The sequence below is a fragment of the Pelophylax lessonae genome (genome assembly GCF_965119305.1).
Source record: "Pelophylax lessonae genome assembly, chromosome: 2".
NCBI classification, from domain to species: Eukaryota; Metazoa; Chordata; class Amphibia; order Anura; family Ranidae; genus Pelophylax; species Pelophylax lessonae.
Genome location: NC_138769.1, coordinates 471,555,983 through 471,577,828, shown reverse-complemented (window position 1 = coordinate 471,577,828; position 21,846 = coordinate 471,555,983). Strand labels below are relative to the sequence as shown.

At 40.7% G+C, this 21,846-nt stretch overlaps 1 protein-coding gene across 1 annotated transcript in view; it reads left to right on the top strand.

Annotated features, from left to right (window-relative positions):
- Window positions 1–21,846, top strand: part of COL4A2 (collagen type IV alpha 2 chain) — a 281,040-nt gene that overhangs the window by 212,387 nt on the left and 46,807 nt on the right. The window contains exons 26-32 of the mRNA XM_082244771.1: window positions 2,777–2,960; window positions 4,513–4,560; window positions 5,833–5,919; window positions 10,714–10,821; window positions 16,580–16,801; window positions 17,203–17,364; window positions 20,223–20,393. Of these exons, the coding sequence (XP_082100897.1) occupies window positions 2,777–2,960; window positions 4,513–4,560; window positions 5,833–5,919; window positions 10,714–10,821; window positions 16,580–16,801; window positions 17,203–17,364; window positions 20,223–20,393 (982 nt within the window). The remainder of the gene's footprint in view (window positions 1–2,776; window positions 2,961–4,512; window positions 4,561–5,832; window positions 5,920–10,713; window positions 10,822–16,579; window positions 16,802–17,202; window positions 17,365–20,222; window positions 20,394–21,846) is intronic.

Here is a 21,846-nt window from a genome sequence, read left to right as displayed (position 1 = left end):
GTTGGTGTGTGTGAAAAATTCCTGTTGCCTGGCTGTGGGTGCTAGGTGGAGGGAAAGGGTCCGAATTCCAGCAGCTTCTTCATGGGTAGTTCTACACCCACTACCAGGATTGAATTGTTTCTAGAAATCTTGGTTCTGGACATCACAGTGAGAGCCAAAGTGACTCTCATATTGAGAGTGTTCTGATGAAGGGTGGAAATGTCATGTGACAATGAATAATACACATACGAGGTCCTTATTTTACATGGGAAAAGTTTCTGGTCATAGTGTTCAAGAGTGAATTTGGATGAATTTGCATAATCAAACAACTCCAAAGAAAAAAAATATCATTCAAAAACAGCTGTAGACAAAAGCATTTGATAGTGTAGAATGGGACTACCTATGGGCTGTTATGGATAGATTTGGCTTACGGGTACACTTTATCTCTTGGGTTAAACTCCTGTATCATACCCCAATAGCAGCTATCCAGGAGAATGGTTGAATGTCCCCACCATTTCCACTCCATCTGGGCACTAGGCAGGGCTGTCTCCTGTCCCCTTTACTTTTTGCTATTGCCATAGAACCCCTTGCTGTCCTTAATAGGTCTAACTGGATGATTACAGGCTTCAGGTATGGTTCCCTGGAATAAAAAGTCATGCTGTATGTTTGCTGACGACACCATGCTTCTATTGGGTGACACCTCCCGGTCCCTTTTGGAAGCAATGGCCGTTATTACGAACTTAGGTTCCTATTCTGGGCTCCTCATTAATTGGACTTAGTCCTCCCTGATGTTGCTGGATGCTGCCCGGGGTTGTCAGACCGTGGCTGAGGCCTGCATTCCCATTCCCACCGAATTTCGCCATCTGGGTGTACAGGTAACCCCTAAGCCCCTGGACTATACCCGGCTTAATATAACTCCACTACTGGCAAGGTTTAGAGATTTAGAGAGAAAGTTAAAGTTTGGTCCCAGCTCCGCCTGTCATTGGCAGGCAGAGCCAACCTGATAAAAATTATCCTCATGCCTCAGTTACTATATGCCCTCCGCATTGTCAATTCTATCTTTAGGTCCCTTCTGTGGTTGTCCAAGAACCCCAGAATCAAACTGGAGCATCTCCAGAGGCCTAAGGACTTTGGGGGACTAGCGCTGCCTAACCCATGGCTGTATTATTTGGCTTCTCAGCTACAACATATAGCCCCAGCTATGGGTGCAGGCAGACAAGAGTCCGCTGCCCTTCTCTTGGCCCACTCCATGGGATGGGGTGAGGTGGCGGCCCTTCTAGAATCACTGCGGTTTGGTAGATCTAGCAAGCAGTTCCCTACCTATGTTCTTATGCAGCAAACATGGAATAAGGCCCGACAGCTTCAACAGGTGGTGGGTTATACTAGCTTTAGTCATATTTGGGAGAACGCTAGATACCCTGAGTTGGCCAAGTTACCTTATGGGGCCAGGTGGGCAAAGCATGGAGTTACCTGAAACATGTATTTCGGAATGGGACCCATTTGATGAGCTGAGGGTTGCATTTCACCTCCCGGTGTCCATGAGATTTTATTACATGCAGCCTCGACACGCGATTAGGGCCCAGATGGGAGATGACCTGTGGCTGTAGTCTCCAGCTCCTGTGTTTCACTTTATGTCTACGGTTGACTCCTTCAACGGTTTCATATCACACTGTTATTCGCTGTTGTTGGGGTCCTTCATGGACCACCACCCTCTATGAATGTCAGCCCACTGGGAGAGGGATCTGGGTCCAGGCCCCAGGGATTATTCAGTGTGCCATTCTGAGAGCTTTGTTCCAAGCCAGGAAATTTGTTTTGCTGCACTGGATTTCCCCGGACATCCCCTCTGTTAAGGAATAAATTGCCGTGATGGGGGACATGCTTAGACTAAAAAGGTACATATACCAGCACAGGGGCATCCCTGGCAAATTTGAGAAGTTGTGTGCTCCATGGTTGGCCATACCGGGCCTGGCCCCGGTGGACCTGGTACTAGACAGATTAGTGGCTGGAGTGATGTGAGGGCAGAGCTTGGTATAATAATTGGGGATGGTTCTTAATAATCTGAAAAGTTTGTGACTGATGCCTCCTTGTGGATATGTGCAGTTGAGCTGCCAGCTTGGCTGCCTAGGGTGCTATATGTTGATGATGCGGGTATGCAGGATGCTGATTTAATTTGCATGTTCTATGTACACTGTGGATCGTATGTTCTGGACTCTGTATTGTTTATTGCACAAAAGTTTAATAAAGTCTTTCTTGATAAAAAAAACAGCTGTAGACAAAACTGCATTTATCTTATTTCAAATTTACATTTACACAAAATTGTTGGTACATACCGTAAATATAAATAATTCAGTATTAATTGAATTTGGCTATGTGGTAATGTAAAATGTGGATTTTGATGTATAGAACCTTTCTGAGCATGTAAATATGCTTTGCAAATGAACATATGAAACAAAATATAAACAGAAAATGTGCATAATCGTGGGTGTACTGGTATCAGCATCAATAAGGATTGCATTGATGAATCTGAGCATCAGAAATGACTGCTTACAAGATTCTGGAAAAGGGAGAAATTGCATTTTTCTATTTCACAGTATTTTCCTACATAAAAAAAAAACAAAACAAAAACGAAAGTGTGATATTTGGTATGCTAGTAAAAGAAAGACAAGCCCGTCTTGGTTGCAAAATGGCAAAATATGCTGTTGTCATGGAGGTATAAAATAGCTGTAAGTCTAAAAGTGGATAATAAACAACTCAATGCGTAGCAAGATTAATGTAACATAAGTGATTTTTGTTACAGGGTGATTCTCCAAAAGGACTAATAGGAGACCCTGGATTTGCAGGCTCTCCCGGTCTTGAAGGAGCTCGGGGTGAGCCTGGGTTACCAGGTTTAGGATTCCCAGGGCCAAAGGGTGCACATGGGTTTCCTGGACAGCCAGGAAGAGATGGATCACCAGGAATTCCAGGACTTCAAGGTTTACCAGGTAAGAAATATACCTCCAAAATTTAGGGTTCATGTACTTTCTGAAACTGCACTGGTATGTTTTACCTTTTTATTTTGTGACCAATGTGCATAAGCCACTATATAAACTAGGGGAGGCTAACATAATACTGACAAACTTAGCAAAAAGAAATAGAGGACACCAACTGCACAGATCTCACTCTAGCTACCCTGTTGAATAACTTGATCTGTCTTCACTTTCTAAATGTACTTTGATATCCATAGTGATATTAAAGGGTTTTTTTTTTTTTTTTTTTTTAGTAAAATAAAGAAGATGTTATAATTACCTGCACTGTGCAAATATATTACACAAAGCTGCCCTTTACTTCCTCTTCTGTAATCTCCCACTAGCACTGTCTTCTACTTCTTCCTCTGGATGTCCCCACAGCAAGCCATGTGCTATGGGGGCACCCATGCAGATGTACTCCAAAGCTGGGCTGTGTGCACCCACAGACACACACAGCACGGCTTAGCCACTCCCTCCTCACAAGATTTGAATTACAGCAGCAGGAGCCCTTGTTTTATTTACCCTAATGCAGAGAATGCATTAATAAAAACTTCATCCCTGCACAATATACCTTTAAAGCCTGTCAATGTTAAAGTATATCTGTATTCGTATTATGTTAGGATTCGTCCGGCTCCATGATAAAGAACCCCCCCCCCCCCCCAGTGCCTACACATCAGTTCAGCTGCAAAACCTTGGGTACTGCACCATATACCAACCGGCTCCCAAGAATGCAAACATTCTTTTTTTTTGTGTGCCTTAATAAGAACCTAATTTGTAAACTCATTGCTCAGTGCTGTTGTCTATTCTGCACATCTAAAGACACTCAATTGCTTGATTCTTTCTTCATTGTATTGTAGTATCCTGCTTTTTAATTATTCATTTTGTATACGGATTAGTTAAAAGAAAGAAAAAAAATGATTTTGCTACCCATGTGCAATATCCTATTCAAACGGCATATTAAATAAAGTAAGCTTGAGAGGGGTCATGCATTTATTGTGATCTGGTCTGTGCCCCACCATCTGCTGGAAACAAGTGGTAGTGCATTAGTGGTATACAAGTAAACCTTTTTGCTGAAAAAGAATGGAAGCTGCTAGGGCTGACTTCTGAAAATACCAGTTCCCTGGCTCTAATGCAGATCCAATATCCTTAAAACTTTCTAAAGCTCTTACCAAAAAAAAAAAAAAGTGCAGATTAGAAGTTCTGACCATTTCTGACTTTCCTACAATACTTGCTTTTTTTTTTCTAAGCCTCAGAAAGTGCAGATGCCAGAGACAACCATGCACCTAGCTCTTTTAAAACTAAAGCAGCTCCCATATCACTCTCAATACAATTTTTAGTATTGCATTAAACATTATCTGAACAGAATCTGTGGTTTTTTTTTTTGTTTTTTTTTTTTTTTAAATAAAAAAAAAAATATATATTTTTTACTAGGAAAAAACAAGATATTGTTATAATAATAGATTTTGAAATTTAATTTCGGTGTTCCTCTCCAACTGTTGCAGACATCTTTCCTTTCTTTTTATCACAGGCGACTGTTTTAAGGAGCCCGGAGAAGACAATGAAGTAGGCCAAAGGCGTAAGTTGACCCTTTCATACATTGTAGAATGGATAGCCAGTCACCAAATAGCTTATAACTCTTTTAAGTTACTTAACACTTCCAGCAAGATAGTTGTGAAATAATAAAGCATGTAGCAGTGTAGCATATCAGTGTTTAGGTTTAATTTACTGATTTAATTTATAAAAAAAAGATACAGTATGGTTCAACTGGCTAAACAGCATTAAAACGGCAGTTCTATATCAGACAACACTTTGGAGTTTTATTGCACTTTATTGGAGGGAAGTAAAAGAATAATGTTAATCTAAATATAGTAAGGTCAAGACTTATTTAAAAAAATGCAGAATGATGCCACAGTGAACCAAGAGTGAGAAGAATCTATATCTGAGGAACCAGCAACACAATTCTGATAGTAGTTCAGATATAGGCATGTCAAACATCCAGCCCTCTCGCTTTGGAGCCTTAATGGCTTAGGGATAATAACTCAGCATGACACCATATTTTCTCCATTTTAAAAAAGGAATACTTCCTTGCATAATTTTGTAATGAAATTCATATGGAAATATTTTATGGTCACTTTCTGAGGTTAATATGTTGTATGTATCAATTTTAACTATATTAAAGTGGATTAAAGATCCACTTATTTACTAAGGCCCTCATGCCAAAACACTGCAATTATCTTAAAAAAAAAAAAAAAACAACTTGCTTCCTTTATGCAGGACACTGTTTCTATAATCCATACATTTCTAGTATGTATTAAATGTATTTGTTTTTTTAAAGCTTTGATTACCACATTTTAGTGGCCATGGCTACCTATGTGATGTGAGTTTCACACACCAAAAGATTCACAACTACATGCAAGTAGAAAGTAGCTGAATAAACACAAAAATAAACTTGGTAAAAAATCCAAATTTTTCATACACGGTGTTTATATAAAGAACAATAAACTATTCACAGATATACTGTACATCTATTAGTCTGATATCTGTTTATGGAATTTTTTAAAGTATTGAAATCCATCAATATCCTACCTTAAAATTGTATGCTCACTTTTTTAATTCAAAAAGGTTAATATAAATCTACTATTCCTTCAATAGCAACAGATGATAAACCCTTATATAACAAAGGAATGTATTGGGCAGATAAGATATAGCATAGTAAAATTAAATACAGTATACTGTTGACTTCTAATTTCTATATTACTGAGTGTATAGATTGCACAGTTATCAACATCTGCAGAAGCTTATTTTATCAATTTTCGACCGCAAAAATCTCAAAAAAATATCTTTACAGCTATATTTCCAGGCCGTACGTGTACATTAACGCCACCACCAGCTCCAGCAGGAACAAGAGGCCCCCCAGGATTACCAGGATTTAATGGTAAGAATGTTTTACTACATTACATGGAAAAAAAGACTTTTGTCTTTTCATTAATGGGGAAGTCTAGGCAAAAATATAAAATCAAACCCAGTACATTGGTAACAATAACACCGTAAATAAATATATGTTTCTCTCTCTCTCTCTCTCTCTCTCTCTCTCTCTCTCTCTCTCTCTCTCTCTGCCAAATATTTGCTAATTTTGTATTTCATGAGAGCTACACATTCCAAGAAAGTTGGGACAGGTAGCAATAGGAGGACGGAAAAGTTAAATGTGCATATAAGGAACAGCCGGAGGACCAATTTGCAAATTATTAGGTCAATTGGCAACATGATTGGGTATAAAAAGAGCCTCTCAGAGTGGCAGTGTCTCTCAGAAGTCAAGATGTGCAGAGGATCACCAATTCCCCCAATGCTGCGGCAAAAAATAGTGGAGCAATATCAGAAAGGAGTTTTTCAGAGAAAAATTGCAAAGAGTTTGAAGTTATCAACATCTACACTGCATAATATCATCCAAAGATTCAGAGAATCTGGAACAATCTCTGTGCGTAAGGGTCAAGGCCGGAAAACCATACTGGATGCCCGTGATCAGCGGGCCCTTAGACGCCACTGAATCACATACAGGAATGCTACTGTAATGGAAATCACAACATGGGCTCAGGAATACTTCCAGAAAACATTGTCGGTGAACACAATCCACCGTGCCATTCGCCGTTGTCAGCTAAAACTCTATAGGCCAAAAAAGAAGCCATATCTAAACATAATCCAGATGCGCAGGCGTTTTCTCTGGACCAAGGCTCATTTAAAATGGACTGTGGCAAAGTCGAAAACTGTTCTGTGGTCAGACAAATCAAAATTTGAAGTTCTTTTTGGAAAACTGGGATGCCATGTCATGCCATGTCATGTAAAGAGGACAAGGACAACCCAAGTTGTTATCAGCAGCGCTCAGTTCAGAAGAATGCATCTCTGATGGTATGGGGTTGCATGAGTGTGTGTGGCATGGGCAGCTTACACATCTGGAAAGTCACCATCAATGCTGAAAGGTATATCAAAGTTCTAGGACAACATATGCTCCCATCCAGACGTCGTCTCTTTCAGGGAAGACCTTGCATTTTCCAACATGACAATGCCAGACCACATACTGCATCAATTACAACATCATGGCTGCGTAGAAGAAGGATCCGGATACTGAAATGGCCAAAAAACATTTGGCGCATCATAAAGAGGAAGATGCGACAAAGAAAACCTAAAACAGTTGAGCAACTAGAAGCCTGTATTAGACAAGAATTGGACAACATTCCTATTCCTAAACATGAGCAACTTGTCTCCTCAGCCCCCAGATATTTACAGACTGTTATAAAAAGAAGAGGGGATGCCACACAGTGGTATACATGGCCTTGTCCCAACTTTTTTGAGATGTGTTGATGCCATAAAATTTAAAATCAACTTATTTTTCCCTTAAAATGATACATTTTCTCAGTTTAAACATTTGATATGTCATCTATGTTGTATTCTGAATAAAATATTGAAATTTGTAACTTCCACATCATTGAATTCTGTTTTTATTCACAATTTGTACAGTGTCCCAACTTTTTTGGAATCAGGTTTCTGGGTGTGTGTATATATATATATATATATATATATATATACATATATATGGGGCACATTGAAAATAATTGTTTTCTATGTTCCATGTTCAGACTGCAACGTGGTGTGGTGAGCTGCGGTTAAATCAGATATACTCTATGATGCTCTGCAGAGACATGAAATAAGTTTCACATTGTGGATTTCAAATAAGTTAAAAAAAGTACACATTGAGATGGTTTGAAACATGCATCACACCACCTCCTTCAGCACACCTAACTGCATTCAATAACTGACATCTGCCCACACACTAGAACGGAGTGTTTAGTGAATGAACCCTGAAACAAGTGTATTTATGAGGACTCACAGTCACAAAATTCTGTCTCCACTGCTCCTGGATAATGGGATATAATTCAGTATCTGGGATCTTAGCTGACACGGGGTATATCAGAAAAGTGGGACTGCCTTCATGTTTTTCCTTATAGATAACGTACAGTGCATCTGGAAAGTATTCACAACGCTTCACTATTTCCACATTTTGTTATGTTACAGCCTTTTTCCGAAATTGATTAAATTCATATTTTCCTCAAAATTCTACAAACAATACCCTATAATGACAATGTGAAAGAAGTTTGTTTGAAACCTTTGAAAATTTATTAAAAATAAAAACAAAAAACTCACATGTACATGTGAGTTTTTGAGTTTTTGAGTGCCATGACACTCAAAATTGAGCTCAGGTGCATCCTGTTTCCACTGATCATTCTTGAGATGTATCTACAACTTGATTGGAGTCCACCTTTGGTAAATTCAGTTGATTGGACATGATTTGGAAAGGCATACAGCTGCCTGTGAGGTCCCACAGCTAACAGTGCATGTTAGAGCACAAACCAAGCCATGGAGTCAAAGGATTTGTCTGTAGACCTCCGAGACAGGATTGTATGGAGGCACAGATCTGGGAAAGGGTACAGAAACTTTTTGCATCATTGAAGGTACCAATGAGCACAGTGGCTTCCATCATCTGTAAATGAAAGAAGTTTGGAACCACCAGGACTCTTCCTAAAGCAGGCCGAACAGCCAAACTGAGCGATCAGGGGAGAAGGGTCTTAGTCAGGAAGGTGACCAAGAACCCGATGGTCACTCTGACAGAGCTCCAGCCTTTCTCTGTGGAGAAAGGAGAACCTTACAGAAGAACAGCCATCTCTGCAGCACTACATCAATCAGGCTTGTATGGTAGAGTGGCAAGACGGAAGCCACTCAACAGTAAAAGGCACACGACAGCCCATCTGGAGTTTGTCAAAAGGCACCTGAAGGACTCTCAGACCATGAGAAACAAAGTTTTCTGGTCTGATGAAACAAAGATTGAACTCTTTGGCTTGAATAGCAAGCATCATAGCTGGAGGAAACCAGGTACTGCTCATCACCTAGCCTATACCATCCCTACAGTAAAGCATTGTGGTGGTAGCATCATGCTGTGGGGATGTTTTTCAGTGGCACGAACTGGGAGACTAGTCAGGATTGAGGGAAAGATGAATGCAGCAATGTACAGAGACATGTTTGATTAAAACCTGCTCCAGAGCACTCTGGACCTCAGTCTGGGGTGAAGGTTCATCTTAAGATAGGACAACGACCCTAAGCACACAGCCAAGATAACAAAGGAGTGGCTATGGAATGACTCTGTGAATGTCCTTGAGTGGCCCAGGCAGAACCCAGACTTTAACCGGAATGAACATCTCTGCAGAGATCTGAAAATGGCTGTGCACCAACGCTCCCCATTCAACCTGATGGAGCATGAGGGGTCCAGCAAAGAAGTATAGGAGGATCTGCCTAAAAATAGGTGTGCCTATTGTAGCATCATACTCAAAAGACTTTAGGCTGCCAAAGGTGCTTTAACAAGGTATTGAGCAAAGGATGTAAATACTTATGTATGGGTTTTTTTTAATCTTTGATAAATTTGCAAAGATTTCAAACAAACGTCTTTCACGTTGTCAATGTGGGGTATTGTTTGTAGAATTTTAAGGAAAATAATGCATTTAATCTATTTTGGAATTAGGTTGTAACATAACAAAATGTGGAAAAAGTGACATGCTGTGAATACTTTCCAGATGCACTGTATTTGCTAAAATGTGGTTCTTTAAGCGCTGTGTCATTTCTCCAATGTATTGTAAACCACAAGGGCATTTCAGTGGGTAGACTACATACTCTGTATCACAAGGGACTACCATCTCTAAATTGAATTAATTATGTATTTAACTTAGAGATGCTACTTAGAGGTTCATACATGCAGCAGCCTTTTGCTGCCATGGCCAAATTCTGGGTCCTTCTGATCAACAGTGATTGAAGCATCAGAACTTACTGCTTCATCCCCCTCTTATGTTCTCATTGGTTCACTACTATGTTGTGATATCTTAATGGTTGAAAGGTAAGTGCATGAGACAGAAAGATGAAAGAAAAGTACCAACACTAACAGAAAGTTGTGTAGCTTTGCCTGCCAGGTCAATGTGGGATCTTAAGCCCCGTACACACGTACCGATGGTCGGCTTACAAATGTTCCTCTTTTCTCCCCGGGATGTCGGTGTCTGCTGAAAAGTGCAAAGACAGCACAAGGACAGCACAAGAATTTTGTCCACCGACTGCAGAAGTGATGTCATGTAATGGTTAACTTTCCCTGTGTTTTCTATTTTCTGAGCATGCCCAGTCTTGCAAATCTGCGGTCTGTCGGCCGAATTGTGTACTGACAGGCGAACAATCGTCCGTTCTGGTGTCGGCATACAAATATTTTCATGTTTGCAAGAAAGACTTTTGTCCGCGGATTGTGCGCAGACATCTGTCGGAGGCACCATACTAACACGCGTACAATCGGCAGATCCTTCGTCCACCGACGTTTGTATGCCGACGATCGGTACGTGTGTACGGGCCTTTACTGTAGAAGTAGGATTTTGGGGGCCACTGCAGGTATGTGAAGGAACTTTTAGGTGCCCACATAATGTATTATTAAAGTAAAGAAAATTTTGTAAATGTTCATTCAGCAAAGTAAAATTATGTTTACTTTGAATAACAAATCATGGCCAGGATAATTAAAGTTACAAAAAAACACCCTTTTATCTTACAGTTGATTTGTGTGAACATAGTTTATCTTTATAAGTGAAAATTCTCTTTCTGTAACTTATCCTGTTATCTAATTATTTTCATTTCCGTTGTGTTTTTGTCACATTAGGTGTAAGAGGTGTAAAAGGTCAGATAGGTCAATCGGGTGCAGATGGAATCCATGGATTTAAAGGACTCAGAGGTGACCCTGGACCTGATAGCTTTCCTGGTCCACAAGGTAACTGCTTATTCACGTATTACTGGAAAATCGAATTTACCTTGAAAAGTAATTTAATATACAGGACATTTTCCTGTGTCTTTTTTCTTTTGTTACGTCATAATCTCTATAATTCCTATGTTTATCTTGATATTATTTTTTCTGTTCTTTCTTCCTTTCAATCACTAACATTATTGTCCCCTGACTTTTGCCCTGGTCTGGCAACCCAGTTCCACCTGCTGTCTGATATAAGATCAGTCCTTGTAAAGGCTTTCAATCAGTGACTTTATTTAGGCTGTGCTCAGATCAGCCATTCTTGCAAGAGCAACGTTTGCCCATGTGTCGCTAAGCCCTATCATTTTTTTCTCCTTTTTCCTGGGAGCCCCGATGTGCACTCTGCTCACCTGTCCCAAGTAATCATGCCTGCTGAGTGGTACCCTGTCCTTAAATGTGCCACTGTGCATGCTGCTTACCTGTCTCTAGAAACTCTGCACACTGAGCGGTACTATGTCCCTGAAAGTACTGCTATATACTCTGCTCATCTGTCCCTAAAAATCCTGCAGGCTGAGTGGTACCCTGTCCTCTGAAGTGCTGCTGTGCACTCTGCTTACCTGCCTGTGGCAATCTTCAAACCCCTTGGGACTCCTGTACTCTACACTGTACTCGGTCACTTGTTCGCCTGTGTGCGGTACTGATACATTCCTCAGCAATCCTGTGCCACCCCCCTTCCTTTTGGAGTCTCTCACTCACCTTGCCTGGGCTGTTAGTAACTGGGGCAGCGACCTGGGAGCTTAAAGCAGCTAACCCATCTCCAACATCAGGAGCTATGGAGTAGACTGCCTATTCCTTGGACAGTGCTCCTTGGTGAAACCAGCTGTTGACAGGGCAGGCTCTCTCCATCTGTGGTCAGCAAGTCCATGATAATTATATAGTTATATACTGATATAGTTTTTTAAATACTGGCATCTTTGCCAGTCTTACAAAGAAAATAAAGACAGGATTTTAATTTGCTTAATACTCTGTTTCATGAAATGCCCTTTGGTAGAGTTATTTTGACATGCAAATAAAATATCAATATATAAAAATACTACAAGTGCAAGGCCTTGTTCACACAGGGCGCATTAATCCATGCCACGTGTGATGGCTGTGTTTATCCTCACAGGGATGCAAAGGTGCTCTGTGCACCCCTTTTCAGCAGTCTCATTGCAGTAATTTGGAACTCATCAAGTGCCTATGCACCTACATGGATGGCACATTAGGAGCAACAGTTGGGTCCATGAAGCCGCTGTGTCCCAAATGACATGAATGGGACTGCCCAAATGGGGATGCACAGAACACCTGTACATCACTGGTTGGGTAAACACAGCCATCACACGTGACACAGATTCATACACCCCCATGTGAACAAGGTCTAAATTAAGCACTGAGCTGAAACAAGCAGGCATCAATTGAGGTTGTAGAAACTTTTAACCAGAATATATGTTTGGGTTAGAAAATCAGAAAATATAGTACCGAAGCCAGGGTATAGGTATAATAGTATTTTCTTAAGATAGTCAGTTTCTCTCATTACGCAATTAATCATAGTTAATTACATCTAAAGAGAATAGAAACAAGCCATAAGTACCAGTCTGCTCTAAAGTGTACATTAACCCAGAGCATGCTGGCTTTCTTGTGTAGATTTGAGCAATATCTTTGCATACAGGGAAGGGATTTTCACATATCCATCCCTGGTTCTTTTAGGCCTAAACATTTAAATAACCTACCTTCAGCCAGTGTCAAAACGATGTACATTTTTTTTTCATAAAGTAATTATATCTAAACCAACTGCCTCTACCAGCCCCATAGAGGTCTTTGGGGCTGAACTGGGCTGGGCTGGATGTCAGATCAAGAAGCCAGCAGAGGAATGTAATTAATTCCTCAAAGTGTGATCTAAGTAAGTATAGCGATTTTGTTTTTTTAGCCAAAACCTTATAGGTATTAATCCAACACAGTCAGATACCAGAGGGTAGAGAGAATTAAGGTTAAGGGGTACATGGCCACATGGAGAGAGACTTCAAATATTAGAGTGCAGTTTAGTTAGAGTCTAATTTGGCATTTAGGACCAGTTGTGCATATGAGTATAACTTGATTCCCCCTCACCTTTCTTCTCATCTTACAATTTTCCATAAATAATTTTTCTGTTTTTAGCTTAACAAAAGTGACGGGTGTCTATCTTTTACACTTTGAGGAAACCACTCTTTATTGCAGAACAGGCCTCCTGCCTCCAAACAGCATCCTCTAGTGTAGCCTAAATGCCTAAAAATTGCCAAGAAATTGTATACAAATCGGTTTTACGGATGAAGCCTGCCTTTTAGTTACACAAAGTCACAGGTTTTCATTATGCACCATTACAGCATCCTAGCTGCTGGCATCCTAACAACCAATGACATCATCAGTTGATAGAGAGGATGTCAGTTGCCTGCATAGCATCCTTGTTTGACCCTCCCCTGCCCCTCTCTGTCAACATTAGCTGAGTGATGTAGAAAAAATAAGGGAGAAGAGAAACATTTGAATACTAGTCAGTACCAGTTTACAAAGGTGTATTTGCTTTGGAAAAAAGAAAATCACCTCGACTGTTACGTGTCCTACATGTGTTGATGTTGCTGCATTATGTAAAACTATTAGAATACATTACATTTTGGAATGGGGTGCATCAAGACTGTCCATAATTTTTAAAGGGTGCCTTGACTGAAAAATGGTTGAGAAACACTGCTCTAGTTGGATATTCTACTACTGACAGCAATACAAATTCGAATAAATATTTCTAAAGAGATACAGTTCTACTTAATTGCTTTTTTTCTGCTGTTTATTTTTGGTTCATATATACAGTATCTCAAAAAGTGAGTACACCCCTCACATTTTTTGTAAATATTTTATTATATCACAGCTGTATATATGTCATCCCCCTTCACACCTGCATTTACAGTATGTCATTCCCCTCACACCTGTATATATGTCTGCCCCCCGACTCCTGTATATATGTCAGCCCCCCCCACACCTGTATATATGTCAATCCCCCACACGCCTGTATATATGTCAGCCCCCCACACACCTGTATACAGTATCTCACAAAAGTGAGTACACCCCTCACATTTTTTGTAAATATTTTATTATATCTTTTCATGTGACAACACTGAAGAAATTACACTTTGCTACAATGTAAAGTAGTGAGTGTACAGCTTGTATAGCAGTGTAAATTTGTTGTCCCCTCAAAATAACTCAACACACAGCCATTAATGTTTAAACTGCTGGCAACATAAGTGAGTACACCCCTAAGTCAAAATGTCCAAATTGGGCCCAAAGTGTCAATATTTTGTGTAACCACCTTTTTTTTCCAGCACTGCCTTAACACTCTTGGGCATGGAGTTCACCAGAGCTTCACAGGTTGCCACTGAAGTCCTCTTCCACTCCTTTATGACGACATCACAGGGCTTGTGGATGTTAGAGACCTTGTGCTTCTCCACCTTCTGTTTGAGGATGCCCCACAGATGCTCAATAGGTTTTAAGTCTGGAGACATGCTTGGCCAGTCCATCACCTTTACCCTCAGCTTCTTTAGCAAGGCAGTGGTCCTCTTGGAGGTATGTTTGGGGTCGTTAATATGGTGCAATACTGCCCTGTGGCCCAGTCTCCAAAGGCAGAGGGTCATGCTCTGCTTCAGTATGTCACAGTATATGTTGGCATTCATGGTTCCCTCAATGAACTGTAGCTCCCCAGTGCCGGCAGCACTCATGCAGTCCCAGACCATGACACTCCCACCACCATGCTTGACTGCAGGCAAGAAACACTTGTCTTTATACTCCTCACCTGGTTCCTGCCACACACGCTTGACACCATCTGAACCAATTAAGTATATCTTTGTCTCATCAGACCACAGGACAGAAATCAATGTCCTTAGTCTGCTTGTCTTCAGCAAACTGTTTGCGGGCTTTCTTGTGCATCATCTTTAGAAGAGGCTTCCTTCTGGGATAACAGCCATGCAGACCAATTTGATGCAGTGTGCAGCGAATGGTCTGAGCACTGAAAGGCTCACCGCCTCTCTCCTCTTCAAACTCTGCAGCAATGCTGGCAGCACTCATACGTCTATTTCCCAAAGACAACCTCTGGATATGACGCTGAGCACGTACACTCAACTTCTTTGGTCGACCATGGTGAAGCCTGTTCTGAGTGGAACCTGTTCTGTTAAACCTCTGTATGGTCTTGGCCACTGTACTGCAGCTCAGTTTTAGGGTCTTGTCAATCTTCTTATAGCCTAGGCCATCTTTATGTAGAGCAACAATTCTTTTTTTTCAAATCCTCAGAGAGTTCTTTGCCATGAGGTGCCATGTTGAACTTCCAGTGTCCAGTATGAGAGAGTGAGAGCGAACACCAAATTTAACACACCTGCTCCCCATTCACACCTGAGACCTTGAAACACTAATGAGGTACATGACACAGAGGAGGGAAAATGGCTAATTGGGTCCAGTTTGGACATTTTCACTTAGTGGTGTACTCACTTATGTTGCCAGTGGTTTAGATATTAATGGCTGTGTGTTGAGTTATTTTGAGAGGACATCAAATTTACACTGTTATACAAGCTGTACACTCACTACTTTACATTGTAGTAAAGTGTCATTTATTCAGTGTGGTTACATGAAAAGATATAAAAACTCCCCAGGGGGCAGGGCTACATTAGCCTTTAGAACCACATTAAAAATTATCCCTTGGAGTGGGAGTAGGCCTTAACTGCCTATTTAGTTTAGGGGAGAGTTTTTGGCACCTTAACTTATCTCATCCTCTGCTCCCCAGCAGATGATACTCCCCAAAGCATTGGACTGTCCTGTGGCATCATTACATCCAATGCAGGGCTTTGGGCCCTGCATTTATCTTGATATTATGACTTTGATGTTATGACTGTAGGTGCATGGGGGAGAAGACACTGCTGAAAAAGGTCTAGCAATAGTGAGGAGAAGAGTATCAGGTAGGTAGTTCCATTTTTCTATGAACATGCTTACAGAAGGTGAGAATACAGGAATGTCCTTCCTTGTCCTGTCACTACTGGATTTGGTTCATAACCAGGCTGTGTTGCATAAAGCTGAACGCCTGGCATTAGCTAAAATGTACCCTTGCAGTGGGTCCCCCCTGCACTGCAAGGGTTAAACACTTGTTTATTTTAAGGGGGAGACGAAGAGGCTCTAGCTACCCCAGTACTCCACCAGTATACCCCAGTATTCCAGCCTGCGGACCCCTCAGCATCATCAGGTATAATGCAAGGTTATTAACTCAGCAGTGGATGGGGAGGATGGGGTGCGACCAGGAACACCTTAGAGAGGTGGCATTGCTGGACTAGTTGCCAGAGCAAGAATAGGGCAAGTATTTTGTCTGTGTTCTGCCACCCCTAGACATAACAAGCAGTTGCCCTTGCAATGCAGGGGGCGACTCAGTGCGGGGTAGTTTTTGCCTAATTCTCAGAGTTCAGCTTTACCTACAGTGTAGTTGTCAGGGAGGTAATAAACTTGCCTGTGCTATGTATTAGAGGTTCACAAAACTGGCTAAAAATAAATAAAAATCCTTTGGCAGGTAACACAGTTCCCATATGTGTAATTTAACTGAGTTAGATATTTGTCTATACAGCTTTACACAAAGAATCTAACCTATTAGGTGCAATTATTATAGTTTGAATTGTACAATTGAATTTAGTACATAGATGGGGCTAATACCTTTCTTTCTGCATTGACATATATACCTTCTTCATGTTTTCAGGGTTCCCAGGTCGAAGAGGAGATCGTGGTAAGCCTGGAGCACAAGGTTTACCAGGAGAAAGTGGTCCAGTAGGAAAGCCAGGTGCACAGGGATATCAAGGTAGAAAAGGTAGCCCTGGCGATGTGTTGGGAGCTCCATCTGGATCTCGAGGTGATGTTGGATTGCCTGGCTTTTCAGGCCTGAAAGGTGTACAAGGCGACGCTGGCTATCCAGGATTTCGAGGTACATACTGCTAATACTGTATGTTTTTAGATGTTTCTGTATCTTTCTACTTGTACTTTTACCAAAATCTATTTATTAAAAAAAAAAAAAAAAAAAAATGTTGGATGGATGTCAAAAGCATCGCCCCTAGTCATGGTGAATTCTGACCATATTTTGCTAAATGCGGGGCATTCCAATGATTATCAGATCTATCTAGTGGCCATAAAGCAGAATATTTCATGAAATCTGGAAAATACCACATTATGGCCAATAGATGGAGCTGTAACAGTATTAACATTAAAATATCTTTCAACAAAAATACCCTTAATGAAAATCCATTATTGTGCTCAGAATATGTTTGAAGGAAACATTACTCAGCAGGTATTCGTAATCTTTCATATTACTATTTCTTTTTCTCCTAGGTATCAATGGAAGACCTGGGACTCCAGGAATAAAAGGTATTCCAGGTGATCCTGGTATTGCTGGAACTCCTGGATTACCAGGCCCATCAGGGAATGGTGGGTTTCCAGGAATGCCAGGGAAACCAGGGACTCCAGGAGTAGTGGGTCCCTCTGGACTTTCAGGTAAGAGTACAGTGCTTTGTTTTTTTACTTGTATATAATCCTGTGAAAGTATGACTACTGCCAATGCCATAAAACATCTAATGCTCTAAATCATTTCATTGTTCCTTTAACTGTATGAAACAAATATGTCCAGTGCAGTGGAGGGATCTGCAGGGCTGCTGCTAACTGGTTTCCCCACTTCTGCACAACCAGGAAAAGAGCATTTTTTCATCCAGCATGGTTTTTGTTGTATTATTAGGCGTAATAACTTGGATAGGGAATAGGAATTGTGATTCCCAGCTCGACTGCAACAGTAACGGGGGACAACTTCCTCCCTCTGTACAAGATCCTGAACTGTCCTCCTTCCTGGACACTGACAGTCTCTGATGATCGAATGCAAGAGCCCCTTAAAGATTAGGAACGCTCAGTCCCTTTAGAAAGTAGCACAGTGTGTTGTAAGCTGCATACAGGAGTATCTCCAACTCCACTGTAGAAACTGCTCCCAGCTCTACTGCCTGCAGGAACTACCAGTCCACCTGGCTAATCTGAAGATCTCCCGGGATAAAGGATAGAAAGGGTTAGGCACAGGCCTGCCCTCCTGAAAGCTTGCTAGATGTGGCAGTCTCTTTCCTTGTGAATCCCTGGGAGTGCTGATGTACTCACATTGTCCTATTTGCTCCCTGATGCTCCTTAGGCAAGACAGCACTCCATCTTCCACCCGATTCCCCTGCTGGCATGGCTCTTCCATGTTTAAGGCTGGGTTCACACATATGCGGCCGTGGTTCCAGTGCGGGAGTCCGGTGTAGTTTTGTTCAACGGTTCAGGTGCGATTCAGGTGCAAATTTTTACCTGAAATCTCACCTGAACCAGACCCAAAAATCACATAGGACCCTTTTTAAAACCACACTGTGTGTCAACCAGCTTCACTGAAAGCCGGTCCAATGTACATGTTATGTGAATTGGATACGGTTAAAAGCACATCCAATTCGCATATATGTGAACCAAGCTTAAGGGTTGACTTAGCCACCCTGCCAGGCCCCCTGTTCAGGGATTGGCCAAGTTCCTTCAAGTATGCAGATCAGCCCTTCAAGCCTACGCCCAACAACTTCTAGAAGTTTCTTCAAATTTCCAGATCCAGGGGTAGATACCAGAGACCTGCATCTGTGAGTCATTCATTCTGACTTGCAATAAATCCTGACCCAATTTCTGATTCACAAACTAACCACGATGCTAACATAAATTTGCCTGCACTAATCCAGTAGCACACTAGAGGGTGCTATAATATGTTGAAATTTGTGCTGCATTTGTGTGACTGCACATGGGATTGGAAGATATAGTCTGTAATGCTGCTGACATAAGACATTGATCCCAATTACTATCAGTGCATACATGTGGATGACTTTAAATATTGGTCAGTGCAATTCTCCCACTGGTGCTTAAGCACCACGCAGTTTCCCGTGTGTGAAAACATGGTTCTTTTGCTGGTGTGTGGGATGCCATTAAAGAGCAGCTCGCTTTGACTGTGGGTCGGGAAGGCCCGTGATTTTGCGAGTGTTTCCAAATACAATAGTGTAACAAAGTATTGACTGTAGAAAAAGTTTACAAGGAGCATCTGTATAATTCATGTTTCAATAGATAACAATAGAGGATGAGAATCAAAAGGAAAGGGTGCAGGAACACCCACTGTGGGATTAATAAAGGAGTTTATAAGTTTATAAAAGTTATGAGAGATAGCGAGAGTGGCATAATTGTTTAAATAAATAAGCAAGATATATACATACAGTTATAATGTTATAATGCAACATGGATCCAACAAGAAGCATTTGATAAATGTTAATTGGATTATGAAATTGTTTCTCATATTTTGAATATGGAGCTTCTTGGATGCATGTCCCATAGCGGTTAATTAACTAACAAGTCTCCCAGGAGATTTCTAGACAATTGTCTGTTTTTAAAGATGTTTGGGGGAGGGCAGAGTAATATTTTGGTAAATATTAGTAATTTTTTGAGTGCGTTCATATCCCCTTTATTTTTTGGCTATGCCGTGAGATTAGACTCTGCTCTTTGTGATCACATGAAATGCAACAATCAGAGCACGAGGCAAGGACACTGAGCATTTAGATGCCTTTGTCACATTTTTATGCAATAAAAATCAATAGAAACATTGCTCAACTGCATGTTTTTACTGCCCCTCAATGCAAGAGTAAACCTAGCCTAACCAGTTGATGAGGCATAGTAACAACTGAATGTCTAGCAGTCTTTCTGAACACTTTCTTGATTAGAGCAGGTGTGCAGTGCAGAAACCTGAGCTGCATTGCTGGGCACTGATGAGCAGATGGCAAAGGCACAAGGCTGTTAATTTCTTAGAGTAATGCACCATGGTATTTATTTACTCTTTCTCTCATTACTAATACAAATTGAGCCATATTTGCAGACCCTTGTGATGACACCATTTCATAGCGAACTTATGTACTAATATAACAATATAAATTAAGAACAGGGAATAAGGAAAAATCTCTATGCCACAGACAGCAAAAAGATAAAAGAAAACACATGCACCTACTCTATCCAACAACATAAAAAAAGTTTTGTCTAAAGATATTTTTTAAATTTGGTTGAAGTATTATATATATATATATATATATATATATATATATATATATATTATATATATATATATATATATATATATATATATATATCAAATGTGAACATACCATTATTTATGATATCCATAATATGCAAACATGTTCTCTGCAGGAAGAAGAGGTATGACTAAGTATAGACAAAGCGATGAAAAATCATACATTTAGGATAAAGAGAGACTTTGACTATACATGAATTACTTTTTTACATGTTTTTTTATATTTTAAACACAGGTTTTCCTGGACCACGAGGTGACGAAGGAGAACAAGGAAACCCAGGACAACCTTTGAAAAAAGGTGAAGCTGGAGATGTAGGAGACCTGGGAATTACTGGCATAAGAGGAAGAATTGGAGATCCAGGTTTCCCAGGGTTGACTGGTATGGGCGGCCACACTGGTGTAAAGGGTGAGTAAAACCCAATTCCTTTGGTGGTTGATTATAGAAGTGTGAGGGCAAGCAAAACCTGGTCAGAATAATGAAGATGACCAAAAAAAGGTTCAGTATAGTGATTTGCATAAATATTTTTTTTATTATGTTTATAGGCAGGTGCAGCACGGCCTCCCTGCACAGGTGGCATGATGAAAGTCACCGCTACGCAAAGAGGGCAGAGGACAGAAAGAACTCTTTTTCCTCTGAGGCCTCCGTAGGTGTCATCAGGAGAGCAGCCTTCTGATTGGACACTGCTGCCCTGGATGACCTTGGAAGCCATCTTTAGTGTGGGCAGTGCTAAAAAATAGCACTGTCACACTGCAGTTGGAGTGCTTTTGCGAAATGGCTAGGTAAGAGACAGAAGCCCGCTGGGTGGGGAAAGTGTGCCTAGCATACAGAGAGGTTTTGGTGAGGAGGGACAGAGTAGGGACTGCACACCTGTGGAGTCCTTCCGATCTTCAGTTGCCTAGTTGCCAGACCCCAATCCAGCCACCTTCTTCATCAGATGTTGCCGGGCATCGTAAGCTGTTTAGAGTATCTAAGGTAGTACTGAGGCTATGCTTACAAGACCTTCTGTAAAGTACTGCTGTGATGGGCTCGGCCATGTTACACAGATCCTGTTATTACCCTGTAGTAACTTTTGGTCTCTGTATGCATTCTTTCTACTTTGGGTACCAAATACCAGGCTCCGCCTACATGTTCAGGGTGAGAAAAACTATTAAGAACTTTCATTTTATGGCAGCATGTAAAACTTTTTTTTTTTTTTTAACCTATCCATTTGAAGCTGCTCTGTTGAAAAAATGCCTACTATCTACTTACCTATTTGCCTACTTACAGAGCTCAGTAGCTCAATGAAAAAATGTACACACATAACTGAACATGTCAGGTGAGCGAATCCTGTCTGTTCTGTTCTTCCCGGACTTTTATTCAGAGAGAGCCTAAAGGGAAACAGCTTCGGCTGTTCTCCCTCCCTAGAAAACCCCCAATGCTCTGGAAATCCTGTGTCCTTGTACTAAATGTTCATTTTTAACCAAATATTTTATTAACCTAAAGTGTTTACTTTGGAAAAATAAATTGGTACATATACAGTTTACTTTTGAAAAAGGTATGCAACATTAGGGATATATTATGATATACTTTTGTACCTTTTATCTGTAAAATTTAGTGCCCATTATTCATGTCCTCACTGTAAGATATTCCGCTCTTTTCTGTATTTATTGTTCAATAAATAGTAAAGAGGGCTGAATCAAGGGCCCAGATGATGATCTAAATGTGACCAATCAAAATTCATATAAACTTTCACATGCTAATGTAATTTGAAAAGTCGTATTCATCTTTTGTAATCTGCCATTTCATTACAATAATACCTGATGATCCTGTCATGTTATGGGATGACAGCTGAATAATGGTCCTTTATTGTCATACAGGA